The sequence below is a fragment of the Mastomys coucha genome, unplaced genomic scaffold, assembly GCF_008632895.1.
Source record: "Mastomys coucha isolate ucsf_1 unplaced genomic scaffold, UCSF_Mcou_1 pScaffold20, whole genome shotgun sequence".
Classification (NCBI taxonomy): Eukaryota; Metazoa; Chordata; class Mammalia; order Rodentia; family Muridae; genus Mastomys; species Mastomys coucha.
The window spans coordinates 34,003,869-34,022,261 of NW_022196903.1; the positions used below are offsets into that span (position 1 = coordinate 34,003,869).

An 18,393-nucleotide genomic window follows, 5' to 3' on the forward strand; every position below is an offset into this window, starting at 1 on the left:
AAAAAAAAGGCACAAAAAAGGAATTGGGAGGTGACAGTACTGGTGAAACAGGGATATGGCAACATTTGCTCAGGTAACACACACACACACACACACGAATGGATTTGGAAGAGTAAGATGATTAAGCTGGTAGGTGCAAATTGATTCTATTGGCTTTCCTGTCTTGAAGACTTAGGATTAAAATGGAAAACTAAGTTACTTTTCTGGACTCATAACCATTAGCCGGTGACTTCTCTTCAAATTATGATTATTTCTAGAAAGCTATTACCTACTTGGCTGTGTAGACTGTAGGCGTCAAGGCCGGTTTTGTTTTTTTGAGACAGGGTTTCTCTGTGTAGCTCTGGCTGTCCTGGAACTGACGACCTGTCTGTCTGTCTGTAGACCAAGCTGGCCTCAAACTCATAGAGATCTGCCTGTCTCTGCTTCCTGAGTGCTGGGATTAAAGGTGTGTGCTACCACTGCTGGAAAATTGCCTTTTTCTCTCCAATTTTCAACAACAGGGGAAGCTTCAAATATGGTTCTAGAAGTTAGTCTCTTCACATGCTGTGAAGGTGATGCCACATGCCTGTATCATTTTGAACTCATGAATTTAAATATATGTGATGTTTTGAGTCACTGCAATTATTACTGAATTGCTCAAATCGCTCATCTTTGGCATAATCATGCCTTGGTCTAAAGTCTAGGTGTCAGCAGAACTGACAGTTCTTGGAGGCAGGAGGGATGTGGGGAGGCTGGGTTCCTTGCCTGGCTGGGGTTGAGACTCAGCACTCCAGTCTTGGGATGGGGGTGTCTAACTTCCAGTTAGGAGGGGGAATCATAGTTATAACAATTATACAACCTACCAGGTCTCTGAGATGTCTGTCTTGCGCCATTGGTCTGCATGCTTATGGATGGCCTTCACAAGGGCTGGGGAGCAATTGTTTTAGAGGGAATTACTTAGTTATTTTATTTAACATTTAAATATCATAGCTTTAGTTATCCCTACCCCATCTTACCCAGCTACCACATAGTTACCCCTATCTTCTGCACAGCTATAGGCGATAGGCATTTCACCAATCAGGGGTAACTTGGGGGGCAAGGTTACACAGCATCAGTCTATGTGAAGATTCTCTCATCCCTGGGGGCAACTAGGCCTTGGGGTCCAATATTCAACATTACAGTACATAACAACAGACCAAACCTCAAGAGAGACTCTTTCCTCCTCCACAGCTAATCTCTCTAAAACTTCTCACTAGCACACCACATTTGGGTATTTTGTAATCTAATCAAGTTGACAATAGAAATAGTTACATTTGGTAATTGTATTACAAATGTTTCTGTTGCTATGATAAGTTACCCTGACCAAAAGCAACTGATAGGAGGGAGGGTTTGTTTGGGCTCATACTCCTCAGGGAATGAGAGTCCACCATGCCTTGCAGACATGGCTCCAAGCTCAAGCAGGAACAGGAGGCCTCATACTACAATCACAAGCATGAAGCAGACAGAATGAACTGGAAATGACCTGAGAGTCCCGATCTCAAAGCCGACTCCTAATGACATACTTCCTCCAGCAAGTCTTCATTACCCAAAGTCCCCTAAACAGCACTACTAACTGGTGACCAAGTGTTGAAATGCCAGGGCTGTGGGGACACTCCTCAATTCAAACCACTACAACAGTTACTGTTTAAGTTGCTGAATAGACATTTAAGATGGGCGTTTGTGTTGGGAGCTGGGTAAAGAGGATGGGAGCCCAATGGAGAGAGCAGAGCTAGAGTCAGACATGCCGGGGTGTTGGACTTGTCAACAGTCTTAACAGTGGTGGGTCAACAGAAGGAAAGGGGCCAGCAGCCCGTAAGGGTAGTGGGTGACATCACGGAAATAAAGAGGGAACAGTGTTCCCAAAGAAGTGCTCAGCTACAAGCAACTACTATTGAGAATCCAAGTAAAGAGACTGTCAGGGGATCACCAGGTTGAGAAAGATAAACTCATCGGCGACCTTGACAAGAGTAGTCCTCTCCCATTGTGTAAATGTAGCAGCTTAGCTGGAATAGCCATAGATAGCATTGAAGGGGTGGAAGGGGTGGAAGGGCGCAGTAACAAGAAACTCTGCTGACAGGAGGGAAGAAAAGCAAGGCTGTGAGTGGAATCATGGGCATTTGCTCCCAGGCTTTAAAACACAAGGATGGATTTGCGTTATAACAGGAATGGTCCAGTGGAAGGGGAAGACCCACATCATCGGAAAGGAAGGAGACTGAGGATAGATAACAAGCTATGTAATGCGCACTGTGAGGGAAGCCGCAGGCCAGAATGGCCTCTGACTGGCTTCTGCCATTCCAACCCTCAGGCTATTGGACATAAACTGATCAAGCATCCTCCAAGGCCTGGGGACGGAGCCCAGTTTATAGGGTGCTTGCCCAGGTGCGGTGGCACACATCTGTACTCCCAGCAGTCAGAAGGTGGAGAGCAGAGGATGGGAAGTTGTAAGTCTTTCTCAGCTAAATAACAAGTTTGAGGCCAGACTGGGCTATGTGAGATCCTGTCTCCCTCCCTCCCTGCCCTCCTTCTTCCTCCCTTCCCAGTTTACCTCAAGTGGCTTCTTTGTCTAAACAATGGGCCTACCCCTACATAAAATCCATCAAGAGAGTGCCTTGGTTTTGAGGAAAATGAAAGACTGGGCAGCTTGTAACCTTTCAAATTTAGCCTTATTGTAAAAGCAATGCATATAATTGGGTTTATTTTGAGAAGGGATGCCCTAAGCGTCACCAACGGCGCTGCGAGATTTGTGTTCGGTAGCATGTGATGATTGCCTTAGATGTGAAAATTAAACCAGAGGATTTAATGTGGGGCAATGTGTATGTCTACTGTCATTTTCTGACTTAAGTATCCTTACTATAAACAATGACAGATGTCCAGAATGGTAGTGGTGGGCATATTTCCATTAATCCCTGTCACAGGAAAGTCACAACATGGTGATCTCGCAATGGCTTCGTAGTACCTGCTCTTCACAGCACCACCCCAGGCCACCTGGACTTTTGTCGGATAGCACAGAACTTAAAGACACAAAAAGACAGATTTCTTTTACAATGATAATGTTGAAAGAGACAGGAAGAAAAAAGAAATTTAAAATATTTTCACTGACTGCCTGGAATGTTTCCGTGAGTAGGCCACAGTTCCCACAGCTGTGCTATCCGAGGACTGAGTGAAACAATCTAGGTCTAGAAGCCGGAAGTCTGAAATCACGGTGTGAGCGAGCTTCCTCTGAGCCTCGTAGGACAAAGTCCTCCTTTTCCTTTCCTCGTATTAGGAGTTTTCTGATGACCTTTTACCTCCCTTGGCTAGCTGCAGCATCCCTCTGGTCTCTGCCCTTACGGTCATCTGGCTTGCTTTCTGTGTGTCTTGTCTTCACAGGGCCATTTTGTTGTTGTTTGAATGTGAAACACCCGTCATGGGCTCGTGTGCTTGACCAACCATTGCCCGTTGGAGGTGAGGTCTATTCTGGAAGTTTGTGGAGCCTTAGGAGGTGGAGCCTTGCCTGAGGAAGTGAGCTATTGGGGCAGGGGTCTTGAGATTTCAAAGCTCTGACACACCTCCTGCTTACACTCTGCTTCCCGATCCGCTCTGCTTTCCTGCTTCCCCCCCTCACAAAGGATTGGATCCCATTGAACTAAAAGGCTAGGTTAGCCCTTCCTCCTCAAGTTGCTTCTTGTCACAGCAGCGGGGGTGGGGGGGGGTGAACAATATGTACATCTTCTGACAAAGATCCCAGTTCTTTTGGATGGGATCTACTTAACAGTATGACCTTATCAGAACCAAAGGCATTCACACCAACCCTATTTCCAGACAGAGTCAGGTTCTGAGGTCCTGGAGGCCAGGATTCAACTTGTCTTTTGCAACATATCACTCTATCCCTGAAGGACTCTGTGGACTTGGGTATCCAGGGAGACATTTTGGAGGTCAGCCTATGGACCCAGGGACCAGAGCACATGAAAACAGGTTACTGAGAAGGAATTGAGATGGGCACAAATTGTGCCTGTGTTATACCTCTTCTCCCTGCATTGGTAGTGGTAATCTCCTGCTGCAGATCTGGACTCGCGGACTCTGGCTGATGAAGGCCTTGCCTGCTTACTTCCGGGCTGAAGACTCCCACGTTCTGTACCAGAGCTCAGGCTGTAAGGAAAAGTTGTGATTGTGTGCAGGGCACACTCTGCTGGTGCCATATGCTTGAAAATGTCTGAATTTTGTGCAGAGACACACAGGCAGTGTTCTCCTAAGTGCAGTTACATAATGAGGGCACGGACTTGCATAGTAATTAGCATGTGTAATTAGGTAGACTTCTTGTCCTTTAATTAGACAATCAAGACATCTAATTACTAAATTAAGATGTAATTACGTGGCCCAAGATCTTCATATTTCTTTCTACCCATCAGAGATTATATTTAGAAAATAATTTGCAAAAAAAGATGGAAAAAAGGGAACATAATCTCCGATTTGAGAGTGTTAAAGGAAGCGTTCAATAGATCTGAGTCTCCTTTGAGCTCTCTCTTTGGGGATAAAGGAAGTCATATAAAATACCATCACCTTCTTGAAAGGCTACCTTTTCCACACCTGACCTTTGGCACACATGCTAATGAGCAGGAATGTGAGTGTGGCTAATCTATGTAATTCACACGAGGCTCTAGTGTGTGCTTCATGATTCCACTCAAATGTGGACTTAATGGTGATGTTCTGGGAAGTCATTCAGACCAGCAGTACTTTCAGATGGTGGAAGGATTCGCTGTTTCCCATGCTGCCTTGCCTGGTTCTCCTTCATGGCTATTTATTTTAGCCGTAGCCACATTACTGTGCCTATGTAAACTGTACTTAGGTGGTGTCTCCATCCACACAGATATTAGAGGATATGCTGAACTGTTCTCAGGTCAGAGAATAAAACAAACATCCCATCTTCCTCCCTGCAGCGCGTTTTGAGAGTTAGTATTCATCAGTCACCAGACTGGAGGGCTATTTTGTTATTTTTCCTTGTTCCTAAATTGGGATTTGGATGATCTCTGCATGATGCTAAACACCCAGTTTGACTCATTAATTTTTCCGAACCAACTGAACTTTTGACCTAATTGTCTGGCTGGGTGGGGATGGGACCATATGGCAGGTTTGCCAAAGCCAGCTCTGACTCTATGTCACCTCTCTGCTCCCATAAACTGAAAGACCCCAATACCAGTGTTTGGACAGCCTTACTGAAAAGTAGTGCAGACCCTGTTGGGACACATTTCCTGGTTTGGGATGAAGAGAATCTGCCTCCCTCATGAGTTTAGGCAGGAAACAGAGCCTGACAAGGACTGGAAGTGGGGGCAAGGCAGTCTCCTTGCCACGAGGTGCCTCCATCCCCACTTGATTTTCTCAATGAGGCCATGGCCATGGGATGTGATGAGCAACAAGTTATATATGAAGAGGGGGGGTCGGCCTTAACCTAAAAAATAATACCAGTGTGGTGGTTTGTATATACTTGGCCCAGGGAGTGGTAATATTTGGAGGTATGGCCTTGTTAAAGTAGGTGTGTCACTGTAGGTATGGGCATGGGACCCTCATTCTAGCTGCCTGGAAGCCAGTCTTCTCTTCTAGTGGCCTTCCATGAAGATGTAGAACTCTCAGTTCTTCCTGCACCATGCCTGCCTGGATGCTGCCATACTCCCACCTTGATGATAATGAACTGAATCTCTGAACCTGTAAGCCAGCCCCAATTAAATGTTGTCCTTATAAGAATTGCCTTGGTCATGGTGTCTGTTCACAACAGTAAAACCCTAAGACAACCAAGGAGCTTATCCTCTGCCCCTGTAAGTTTTTGCTGTGTCTTCCGAGTTATGGCTCATGATAGATTTAGAAGCTGAGGAGCTGAGGCGTATGTGTGGAAATGATAGAGTTCTAGTGGAGGAGGCTGTTAGACTACCTTTCTCTGAGGCATCTCAGACTTCAAAGGCCTCAGAGATCCCATTGGCCCAAGTGGAGGCCCTCCTGAGTTCTTACCCTTCTCTTTTCTTGCTAGTTCCCTGCCCCTGAGTCCTTAGATGTGCTCACAGGAAACTTCTCTCAGCCTCGCTAAGAGAACTCAATAGCTCTCCTTCATAACAAGCCCAGTCACAGGACTACTAGCATCAGTTTCTTGGTTTTAAACATTTGCTTCTCTGTCTACCCAGGTACTCCACATCAGCATTCTCAAGACTGGAGAAGTTGGGCATCAGACACCCCAAGCCTTCTCCTTTTGTTGGAAACTTGATGTTTTTCCGCCAGGTGAGACATGGGCTTTTTGGATCGTCACAAGATTCCCACTTCTGTTTATGTTTTGGGAGTCAGGGTGATCTTCACATGAAGAATCCATGTAACAGGAAGAATTCTTCTCCATTGGACTCTTTTCCCCCTTCCTCCCTCTTTTGCTCCCTCTCTCCCTCCTTCCCTCCCTTTTGAGGAAAGGTTGCCAAGGCTGGTTTTATACTCTCTGTGTGATGACTCTGAAGTTTTGATCCTCTTCCCCCCAGCTCCTGAGTGCTGGGATTAGAGGGGGACACTACCACACCCAGTTTATACAGTGCTGGGGATTGAACCTAGAGCTTTGTGCATGCTAGGCTAGCACTCTACCAACTAAGCTACATCTCTAGCTTGTGTTATGATGATGATTCATCTCTTATGACTCATCACTATATATTCATTCATTCATTCATTCATTCATTCATTCATTCATCTACCTACCCCAGACCCAACTTATTGAGTATTTAAATACACTCTCTAGAACGCAAAAGTAGAAGTTACTTACACTCTCAAGATCACGGTGCCACAATGATGTATACCACCAGTTGGGTTGTATCAAGAACTGGATTGGGAAATGCAGATAGCAACTTCTCGAACCTGCTTCAGGGAGAACCACTGGAGGGATCATTGTTGGGGAGATCTTGGAGAAGGGGGTCCTGCAGTAACTGCAGCCAAAGACAGATACACCATGGAGAAGGCACCATGCACAAGAGGGCACCCATGTAGGAATGGTGGCACTGGTCAGCTGGCAGGCTTCAGGGACCAAAGCTAACAACAAGGGAATCCAGGAGAACAAAGTTGTGTGTGAAGCATGGGCTAGTGTACTTCCAGATTTGAAGGTCCAACCAGGAACCAATCTAGACAACCATTGTTGAGTAGAGAATCGATCCTGAAAGGCAAGACTGCAAAGGTCAAGAGCTGAGGTCAGGGCTGCAGAATCCATGCTGTGGTGGACTTCAAGGCTAAGGGGGTGAGGACTTTGTACAAAGAGGCAATGACAGTCCTGAGAAGAGAGCATCAGTGACAAAGTCAGGGCTCCAGTGACACCGAGATTCAGAGGACTTTGAGAAATGAGGGAGGCAGTAGCCAAAGGTCGAACCTGTGGAGCAAAGACAATGGCTGTGGGGGCCACAGAAGGAAGTGGCTGGGAAGGGAAGCTGGTTCAGGGAGAAGATATTTTATTTTAAGCCTCTGGTCTTTAGCTCGCCAGAGTGACATGGCAGCGGAGATGACCAGGAGTTTGTAGATAGGGGTGCAGTATCTGTCTTTGAAGGTTATTTTTTACTGCCATTGGTTTTTCTCTGAGGCTCGATTAACTTGTGGGGACACTGCACCCAGACCAACAGCAGGCGCCACCACCTGATCCTGCCTGTGAATTGCCATACAAGGGCAGGAAGGGCTAATTTGGGCATACTGATGAGACAGCAGCTCTGGGAGGATGCTGGGACTTCCCCCACCCCATAGCTTCTGGTCTATTCGCTAGACAGAGTGACCCACATCTGGCCTTTTGCCTGACACTTTCCAGTTTTCTCTCTGTTTTTTTCCCCCCTCTGGGTTCACCATTTGTTGCCGGCATTTCTATCTTCCCTGCTTTTCAAACACCCTCTTCTCTCATCTTTCCCTCTAGGGTGCCCCGTTCACAACTTTTAAGCCCACAGTCACCCCAGCAGACCTCCTACACCCTCTTGAAGCAAGTGTAAAGAGATTTAAAAGTGTCAAAATAGAACAAATAAATCATATAGGAAATTGGATAAAAATAAATTCCACACATTGCAGGGTAGGGGGGATATGATCAGTCATAGTCAGTTAAGTAAAATTAATTTGCTATTAACATTTGAAGGCAGACAAAATAATGTCATGTACGGAGAACCCCGGATGGCTGACTCAAAGAGTGTCTACAGCAGTTCCTCTCAGCTCTCGTCTCTGTATATATAAATTCTGTCATGCTTTTTTTTTAGAGCACAGCTAAGTTTGCTTTACAGATGTTGCAACACCATGCCTCTTTCTAACAGGGAGGCCAAATCATTAGAGAGGTTTATTAAAAACTTAGATGTAGTAATCTTTTGGGCGCCCACCTGAGGGACTTTTTTTTTTAATTAAAATATAATTACATCATTTTCTGCCTTTCTTCCATATCTTCCACATGCCTCTCCTGTTCCCTCTCAAGATCATGACCTCTTCTTTAGTTTATAAATTAGGGATGTATAGATACAACTTGCTCAGTCTACTTAGTGTTACTTGTGTGTGTGTGTCTTCAGGGCTGACCACTCGGTCCTGGATAACCAATCGGGTTAATGTCTAAGGAGGAATATTTCTCCAGTCTCTGTAGTCCTTTGTTGTTTATAGGTGGGGCCCTGAATTTAGAGCCTTTTGTGTTCATCTGGGCTTTTCTTGCTATAGTCCAGGCTTGCACTGTGAAGTAAGGAGTTACTGGGAACAGGGCATGGTTCCATGCAGAACATGTGCTTCCTTTAACCATCAGCTCTCTGACTCTCCACCCCTTTTACTTAAATCTAGTATTTGCACCCAGCCCCTCCCAACAATGCATGTTGATATGTGTGTATATGTGTGTGTGTGTGTGTGTGTGTGTTTCCTTCCCACCACCTCTCACATATCAGTTCTCCATGTTTGCCCACATGATAACCCATCATACCTGCTTATGCCCTCTGTCTACATCCACAGCACAGGGGTCTAGAATTTTCTCACCTCCACCCATTTTGCCTCACACACATCTTCTGGTTCCCTAGCGCTTCTGCTTATGAAAAATCATGCTGAGAGTCTTATGCCTGGACCTCTAACTCAGATCACAAGACTTCGGAATTTGCGATAATTTGGGTAGATTCGGAAGTTTACACATATATGGGTCATGAAAGGAGACTTGGCAAATATGAACCATACCCCGAGGGGAATATTGTAGATGTGAAAGCAAATAGTTTTCAGATGTGTGAGCGGCAATTATACGCGGATAACTTAAGTGCCCATGGCCTCTTCTGTCCATTAAATAGAGCTGCTGAGAGTTTTACTCAGCAATATTTTAAAAAGCCATTTCTTTACTCAATATTCTACAGCACTTCAACGCAATATAACAGTGATTCTTCTTTTATTGTTTATGTAATTGTGTTCTTGCTGTTCTAGGCTTTTTTTTTTTTTTTCTGAGTAAGTTGGAATCGTTGAAATTTTACTCAGTCTTATTCTTACCATGGTGCTGTGTGTGTATGTGTGTTTTTTTTCTCCAGGGCTTTTGGAAGAGCCAGTTGGAACTTCGAGAGCGATACGGGCCTCTGTGTGGGTAAGAGGAAGACTCACATTCTCTTCTTCATGTTTTGACTTCTCATGTTGAACTGATGTGGAAGTTATGACGGTAGTAGGACTGACATGTACTATATTATTGTGAAATTTTTTTTGAAGATGCCTAAGAAGGAAAAATACCCTACAGTTCACACATAGAGAGAGCTGGCTCTTGTTTGGACTTGCCTAGTTCCATCTTGTGGGTAAGGTGTGCCAGCTAACAGTAATATTATTGTCAGCTACCCTGGCATACTTCTGACACTGGAAGTAAGTTCTTTGGACAATGACATATGGCAATAGTGTGACCAGTTCTGTCCAGGATACACTGGGACACATGGTCACCCTTGTTCGTCACTCCTGTGGCCACCAAAGTAACATAGCCTTTACCTTTATTTTTCGTGGATTATTTTTATGCAGTCTTTTTTTTTTTAAAGATTTATTTATTTTAATTTATGTGTATGTGTGTGAGTCTGTATATTTGTACCACATGCATGCAGGAGCTTACTGAGGCCAGAAGAGTGCATTGGCTCCTCTAGAACTGGTGTTACAGATGGTTATAAGCCAAATGTGGGTATTGAGGACTAAGCCCAGGCCCTCTGCAAGAGCAGCAAGTGCTCTTAGCTGCTGAGCCATCACTCCAGCCCCTCTTTAACGCGTTTTATGATTCAATAATGTTAGCCTCGAGTCTTTGCTTAGATAGTTTTCTATATTCAAATTTGGAAAGACTTGAATCTTCTTGATCCTCCACATGGGTCTGTGTTCAAAAGGGTCCCCATACCCTCAGTGTGTTCCCACAAGGCTCCTCCTCAGCCACTGGGTGACCTTTAGCAGCTTTTCCTGGATCTCCAGGCTGGCAGTCATTTTTCTAGGTGTGCTAAATTTCTGTCGTACTGTCTACCCATTCATTCTGATGGGTTCCGTTGTTTGGAGACCTTTGTGCTCCGAAGGTCTCAACCTGTATTCTCTCAGTGCTGCTTTGGAAAGGTATTGGCTTGAAATGTGCATAGACATGGCTTGACCCAGGAAAACAAGTGGTCTACCCACTTTCTATGGTTTTACATGGCCTTGAGAAATTAAAATGTTAAGCTGCTGTAGTAGATGTTCTATGTATATGAGTGTTACTGCTATGTGTTACACACTCCCCCCACCCAAACTCAGTGACATAAGCAACTTGTCATTTAGCGGGCATCTGAGAATTGGCGGAGGTTGGCTGGCTGGAAGGATTTTCTGGGCTTCCTGTGTGTAATCTGGGAGGGTTCTGTGCAGCTCTGTCTCTCACGATTCCTAGCCTTCGTGGAAGATCGGGCTCATCAGGGCAGCGTCTTCTCATGAAAAAGCAGAGATTCAAGAGAGCAAGGGGCGCTGCTGAGCATGCTCACTGGCACCCTTCCTGTCAAGTCAAATTTCGTGGCTCAACTCGGAACTGGAACAGGGAGCTTGCTATGGCCTCTGTGAGGCAACAGAGTCCCTTGGTCAAGCCTCGTGTTGATGGAGAGGGGAGGTTTGGCCCTCCCATGGGGCAGTGGGCAGGGGACAATTGTCTGTAAATAATAAGCTCCTCCTCCCCCTCTGTGGTCTCTGACTTCACTCAGAATTTCCCTTTTCACGGGTAGCTTCTGGCTGCTAAAGCATGGAGGGGCTGGCCTGTTTGCCTTTCATCTAACCCTCATGCTGTCTTGCTACCTTTTAAACCTCATTCTGCAATCTCAGGCCTGATCCTGACTGTGGCGGCCACCTATGTTTCTAGGACGCAGTACTGGCTCAAGGGCCCCTGTCTCCACCAGAGTTAGGCAAGGTTCTCCCATGTTTTAAATTCTAGAAAGTACTTTCTTGGAGAATTCTTTCCCTTGAATACAGTTTTAGTGTGGAAGCTTTAAGTACCTTAGAGTTATCTTTAAATGTCAGCTGAAGAGTATAAAGAACATGAACATACACACGAGAGAGAGAGAGAGAGAGAGAGAGAGAGAGAGAGAGAGAGAGAGAGAGAGAGAGAGATTGGTTTCCTTGACAACAGGCTATCCAATCAACTTTTCTTTCCAACTTTAACTAAGTTCACACAATTTATCCTTTTCATTTCCAGAAAACTTAAATCACAGAGAATGATTTCAAATGAGGTTGTAGAGATCAAAATTGCAGTATCATCTCTATTCTTTGTTCCCTCCTCTGGAGAAAAGGGGGGCGGGAATGATGGAATAATTTCTTCACACAAAGCCATCAACCTTTTCTCCTGTAGAAAGAATGATGGGTCATAAGGCGCTTCCTGCTGCGTCTACGGTCTCTCCCGGTCTCCATCAGTGTACAGGCAAGTAGAAATGGCATCTATCTAAGCTCCCATCACACCTAAAAGACTCTTCTTGATCCTTAACTTCGGCATAATGGTCTCTCTGATTCAGAGTGTCAAAGACGGCCATGGTCCATAAACAACAAAGACCCCCACCTTTCCCCCAGGAAACAATTCTCTTTGAGATACGCTGATTTTCAGGCTGCTTTTACGACTAGGAAGTAGAGTCTATCATGGTCCTCTTCAAACTTGAAAAATCAAATAGGTTTGACTCCTCATGGGACAAGTGAAACTCTGCCCCATGGATGCCTAGCAGAGCGGCACTGAGCCCTGCGGGGCAGCACAGCCTGCATGTGGAGATGGGTGTGCACAGCGAGGAGGATCTCTCCGCTGCTCTCATAAGATGGCCGCGATTGGGTGTTCGGACCCTTACCTACTCGTAGCTTGGTCAGAGTCAGCGTTTGGGACTTCTAATTGGAAGAGGCTCCTAAGCCCTTTCCCCTTCCCACTTCTGTTTCCGGCAAGGCAATGCTGGGGAAGGATTCTGCCGAGAGGGACAGAGAGCGTTACTCTCACTAATGTAGCCATCACATTCACTATCACTCTCACATTCACTATCGCTCTCACATTCACTATCACTATCACATTCACTATCACTCTCACACTATATCATTCTCACATTCACTATGGCTCTCACACTCACTATCGCTCTCACATTCACTATCACTCTCATACTCTCACTCTCACATTCATTCTCACTCTCATATTCACTCTCACTCTCACACTCACTATCACTCTCACATTCACTATCACTCTCACATTTACTATCACTCTCACACTATCACTCACACTCACTATCACTCTCACATTCACTATCACTCTTACACTCACTCTCACACTCTCACATTCACTATCACTCTCACATTCACTATCACTCTTACACTCACTCTCACACTCTCACATTCACTATCACTCTCACATTCACTATCACTCTCACACTATCACTCACACTCACTATCACTCTCACACTCACTATCGCTCTCACTGACATCAGTGTCTAACTATGTCTATAGGTGGCTTTGCTAGGTCTGTGAAAACCGCATCCTTCTTTGAATCTGAGTATAACCAGGTAGCCTGGTGTCCACCCTGCTCAGCTTCTACCTCTGGTGCTAGGTCAGTTCTGACTTGCCCAGCAATGCCATTGGCCACAGAAGATGAAGATGACAGGGGCCTATGGCTTTGGATGACCTTAAAGCAATTAATAATTACCCACGATCTCTTTCAGTCTGAGGGTTAGCTCCAAGCTTCATTATTCTATTCCATCCCCATGCCCTTAAGAATGACGTCAGCACCATCACTGATGATGAAATATAAGCAGGGGAGAAATTATGCCCTCCGGTTTGTGACGGACTGTATAACACAGTAAAAAGGACTCTTTAGCAAGCTGCAATGATTACTGATAGATACGTAGGGCTTCCATTCAGCTTGTTAGTAATGACTCAAGGCCTGCATCGAATCCCCTCTCCCTCGCCTCATCTATCTTTCAGCCACTCACTCCGAGGCCCTGCTTTTTAGCCTCACTCTCACTTCCTCTTGTCTCCACATCACTTTAGTTTTGATCTCTGGTGCAAACTTCGCTCCCCCTTGTTGGGATGCAGGGCTCCTCCCTGGCACCTGGCACCTATGCACCTGTGTCCCTCCATGAAGCCAGCTTTGATGCATAACCTCCTGCATTCCCATTAAGACATTTAGTTGTAAATAAGTAAACATGAACCCCACACAGGATTCATAAAGCATTAAGGGGTGTGTAGAGACATGCTTAGCCTGCTCCGACTTCATACCCTGAGCCATGAAGGCAGCCTTTGTCTCCAGCTTCTCCTCATGTGGATAATCTGTGATAGGTAAGGATTGCTCTCCCTTCCTGCTGTGTTCATTAATGGTCTTCAGGACAACGTTCTCCTTCAATACACTCCTTATTAAATGCTACATTATTTTTTAAAGGATTTAATTGTATGGAAATACACTGACTTTAAAAATAATTTCTCAGTTGATCGATGCCTTTTGCTTTCACAAACAACACTGCAGTGGATATTCTCAAATATACAACATTACTCTCTTGCCTGAGTATGTCCGTAGGATAAATCCCTAGGAATGGAATTTTTAGGCCAGACACTATCTACATTTTTTATTTTGATATTACTGAATTGCTCTCTCTAGGGCATATATCAACTTATGTTCCCACAAATAAAACATGAGAAAATTTGATTCTTCACGTATTTGCCACTAAAATAAGTGGTCAGAAATGTATTACCATTTGATGGCATATATGTTGCTTTAATTAGTATTTATTTATCTTAAACAACTTTGAACATTTTTTATGCATTTAAAATTCACTGTATTTTTGTTTTCTGGAGAATCTTTTGCCACTTTGTATTGAGTTCGTATTTTCCTAATTTTTTCATGGAAACTCTTTACATATTAAAGTAAGCAGCCCTTTATATTTAATATATGTACAAGGTATTGCTCCCAGGGTGATGATTTTAGCAGGTTATGGAATCTTTAGGAGGTGAGGCCTGCTGGGGATCCTTTAAAGTTCTGGCCCCACCTCACAGAGGACTGTGGGAATCTAGTCCTTCCCTCTTGTCTTTCTTCCTGGCCACAAGATGAACAGTTCGCTTCGCCATGCACTTTCCCTGCTCCTATCAGGCACCTCATTAGACACTTAAGAGCAGTGAGTTACCTGGTCATGGATTAAAACTCTAAAACCATGAGCAAGAGAAGCCTTTTCTCTCCATAAGTTAATTACCTCCAGTGTTTTGTTTCCATGTCAGAAAGCTGACTCATATAAGATAAACACTTATTTTTTTTCCAGATGGTTCTACTCAGAAATTCACCCTTTTCCAAGTGGTTTCAAGTATCACATTTTCACACATCATTACTCAGGAATTTTTATATTAGAAGCACTTCTGACTCCTCTGTTCTATTGAAATATCTACTGGACTGGATTCCTTACTGGGCACTCTAATTTGGATGGCTTGTGTGAAACTCCTTGTATCTAGCAGCAGCTGATGTTCCGTGAGTGCCTTTGCAATTATGAGAACCTGAAGCAATCAATCTCTAGGAAACTATGAAAAAAAAATATATCAAAGTGCTGAGCAAATATGTCTTCCACAAGGGGGGACTGACACGGAGTTTCAAAGTTCACACCGAGGAAAGGGGAGGTGTCCTTACGCGTCTAACATGGAGGGTTAGCATGTGAGTTAATCAGTTAGCATGGGTGATCTGATAGCACCTGGTCAGGAGGCAGGGAGAGAGTGGAGAGCTTATGGAAGACAGGGTGGCATTTGTGGTGACGTTAATAAGCTTGCTTTCAGCTTGGATGCCACGGCGCTGTTTCTCAGGAGTATTTGTGCTCCAAAAGTGACTGGTGTGTGGACTTTTGATAAAAAAAGAGCCCTTAACCACCGTGTCCATTTACTAAGGTGAAGACCAGGAGTCGCAGAGAGAGAAGTTAGCTCTATGTAGTTAAAGGGTGATATCAGCAACGTGAGGGAGAGTTCCTGGAACTCTGCCATGGAAGAAAAACACTGGAAGTTGAAGGGATTGGAAGGATGTATAACCTGCTAGACTGTGCTGAGGTGGATGATGGCTGTCAAACAGACAGACAGATGACAGAGACACACAGATAGATGCAAATATACAGACACACACACAAGACACAAATACACAGACACACAGACACACACATGATTTGAGACATCTGAATACACTGGCTTTAAAAATGTGACTGTGTGAGGTGTGAGGTGAGTGGAATCTATGGCTCGTAGAGTGATAGTCTTCACACAGCAGCCTAGCTCCTGGGGCATGGAGACTAGCCTCACCAATAGAACATCCCCATCCCGAGCTCCACTGAGGAGTGCTGAAGAGTGGTGAACAGCAGGCCAACTGAGCTTGGAACAAAGAGAGCGAGACCTGGTGGCCTTGAGGCCATAGTCACGGAGTGTTGTTTTATAAAGTACATTTTAATATTCTCATGGGTCACAAATACTAAGCCTGGAACGTCACAAATTTAAAGTTCCTGGAAATGTATAACTGCTATTGCATATATGCTGGCTAGTTTTATGTCAACTTGACACAAAGTAGTGTTACCTGAGAAGAGGGACCCACAACTGAGACAATGACTCTATAAGATTGACCTGTAGGCAAGCCTATGGACTATTGTCTTAATTAATGGTCGGTGTGGGAGGACCCATCCCACAGTGAGCAGTATCACTGTTGGGCAGCCTGTCCTTGGGTGCATATGAAAAAACATCAAGCTAGCACTCCTCTATGGCCTCTGCATCAGCTCCTGGCTCCCCTGTTTGAGTTTCTGCCCTGAATTCCTTCTGTGATAGACTATGATGTGGAAATATAAGCTGAAATAAGCCTTTTCCTCCTCAGGTTGCCTTTGGTCCTGTATTTCACCCTATCACTAGAAATCCTAACTAAGACAGAATGGAAGGAACATTATTTTTTCAAGTGCCTACCCTGACAACAGGCAGATGGAGGAGCCCCTTGAGAACAGGAGGAAAGTGGCCAGTAAGACAACTGAGTCCCAGCCAAGTGTACGGCCTGATAAGTACACAATTATACTCATGTAAATGTGCATGGAGGACCAAACGGAAATAGCTAGAGCCACGCTTCCCGGACATCTGAACTGATTCTCCACTTACCCCCCAGGGTCATAGCTTCTGGTCACCCCTGATGAGGAACCACCCCAAATTTCCATTCTTCTTTATGGGGCAGAGCATCTTGTTTCCTGGTCTCCATCCACAGGCGTCTCTGGAGCTGGCTTAAATACCTGTGTTTCCAACTCTTTCACCACATTTATCTCCTGCCATGCACTATTCTCCCATTCTCTTTCTGTAGCAAAGTAGAAGTGATGGATGCTGCAGATATTTTTTAGTATACATATTTGGTTAGCATACAAAATAATGAATTTTATTATGACATTTTCATGTAAGTGTTTAGTTGTACCTTGTACGTACTTGACTCTCACCCTCCTGCCCCTTTTTCTTCTCAGTATTTCTCTTCTTCCCTTCAAATAGTTCTCTCTCTCTTTTTCTCTGTCTCTGTCTCTTTCTCTCTCCCCCTCTCTCTCTCTCACATACACACACACACACACACACACACACCTAGATGCTACACATATGTGATATATCTGTCTTCCTCATACACCAATTACCCCGTCTTGTTCCTCTTTTCTCATCACAGCCCTCCCAATATTTAAATTTAAATCAAAATTCCATAAATGAGAGAAAGTTTGAAATACTTGTCTTTCTGAGTCTGGCTTATTTTGCTTAACATGATGATCTCCAGCTCTACCAGATTCATAATGATATTACTTATGGCTTTAACAAACTCCAGTGTGTGTGTGTGTGTGTGTGTCTGCATGTGTGGGTGTATGTGTGTGTGTGCATGAGTGTATAACATTACATTTTATTTATCAGCTCTTGCTGGGCATTTATGCTGATTTCATGTAGCAATAGCCATAAAATGTGATGTGGTTTTTGATGACTTCTGTATTTTGTGACTCATACTCAAAAGGAACAAAAGTATATTAATTCAGTCTCTGAAGCACTCAACTGAATGTGGTAGAAGAGGAGGGTAAAAAAAAAAAAAACTCAGTTTCTACTCTTTCTAGCTGCCACTTGTTAGCTTAATGGATTCAGGCCAATCATTCACTTTCCCTCTGTTTACTTAGAGGTAAATGAGAGATTTGAACTGGATCAGTGACCTTGACACTCTGTTTAATGTTGAACCTCAGTAAACAGATGATTGACCACACTGTGATCCAGGACTGTGCATGGGCACACAAGAGTGCTCACACTCACACACACAAATGGAAGTTTTGTAAAAGATTGCCTTATTTACTCCAAGAATCACTGGGAATACTTCATGAAAAAGAAGACAAATGCAAGCTGCTCACAACTCAGTAAACAATTTTATAACCACTGCATTAGTTTGCTTTATGCTGCTGTGATCAATACCAGGACGAAAGCAACATGGGGAACAAAGGGTTTATTTCTGTTTACAGCTTCCAGTATGTCATGAATGGAAGTTGGAGCAGGAACTCAAGTCAGGAACATGGATCCAGGCTATCCAGGAATGCTGTTTACTGGCTTGCTCAGCCTGCATTCTAGTACTAACCAGGACCACTTGCCCAGCAGGGGCTCCACCCATAGTGGGCTCCACCCTCTCACATCAGTGTTAAGAAAATGTTCCACAGACATGCCTACTGGTGCTCTGATGGAAGCAATCCCTCAATTAGGTTTCCCTCTTGGCAGTTGACTCTACCTTGTGTCAAGTTGAGAAAATCTAACCAATATAACTTTGTCAAAAACAAAGAACCAGGTGACATTTGGAAGTCTTTTCCAGGTAGTAGCAACTATGCAACCTCCCGCAGGTGATGACCCAACTCTTGATAGTCTATGTTAGAAGAAACATCTCTCTCTCTCTCTCTCTCTCTCTCACACACACACACACACACACACAGAGAGAGAGAGAGA

At 44.4% G+C, this 18,393-nt stretch overlaps 1 protein-coding gene and 1 long non-coding RNA gene across 4 annotated transcripts in view; one reads left to right on the forward strand and one right to left on the reverse strand.

Moving 5' to 3' along the window:
* The window catches only part of LOC116098762, a 5,325-nt gene extending 1,291 nt beyond the window's left edge, over positions 1 to 4,034 (reverse strand). Inside the window, exons 1-2 of the long non-coding RNA XR_004121939.1 lie at positions 4,021 to 4,034; positions 843 to 906 (exon numbers count right to left, since the gene is read on the reverse strand). This is a non-coding gene — a long non-coding RNA (uncharacterized LOC116098762). The remainder of the gene's footprint in view (positions 1 to 842; positions 907 to 4,020) is intronic.
* Tbxas1 (thromboxane A synthase 1) overlaps positions 1 to 18,393 on the forward strand; it is a 175,031-nt gene that overhangs the window by 22,901 nt on the left and 133,737 nt on the right. For all 3 annotated transcript variants that reach the window (XM_031381610.1, XM_031381609.1, XM_031381607.1), the window contains 2 exons: positions 6,168 to 6,261; positions 9,513 to 9,565. In XM_031381610.1, coding sequence (XP_031237470.1) covers positions 6,168 to 6,261; positions 9,513 to 9,565 — 147 coding nt within the window. The remainder of the gene's footprint in view (positions 1 to 6,167; positions 6,262 to 9,512; positions 9,566 to 18,393) is intronic.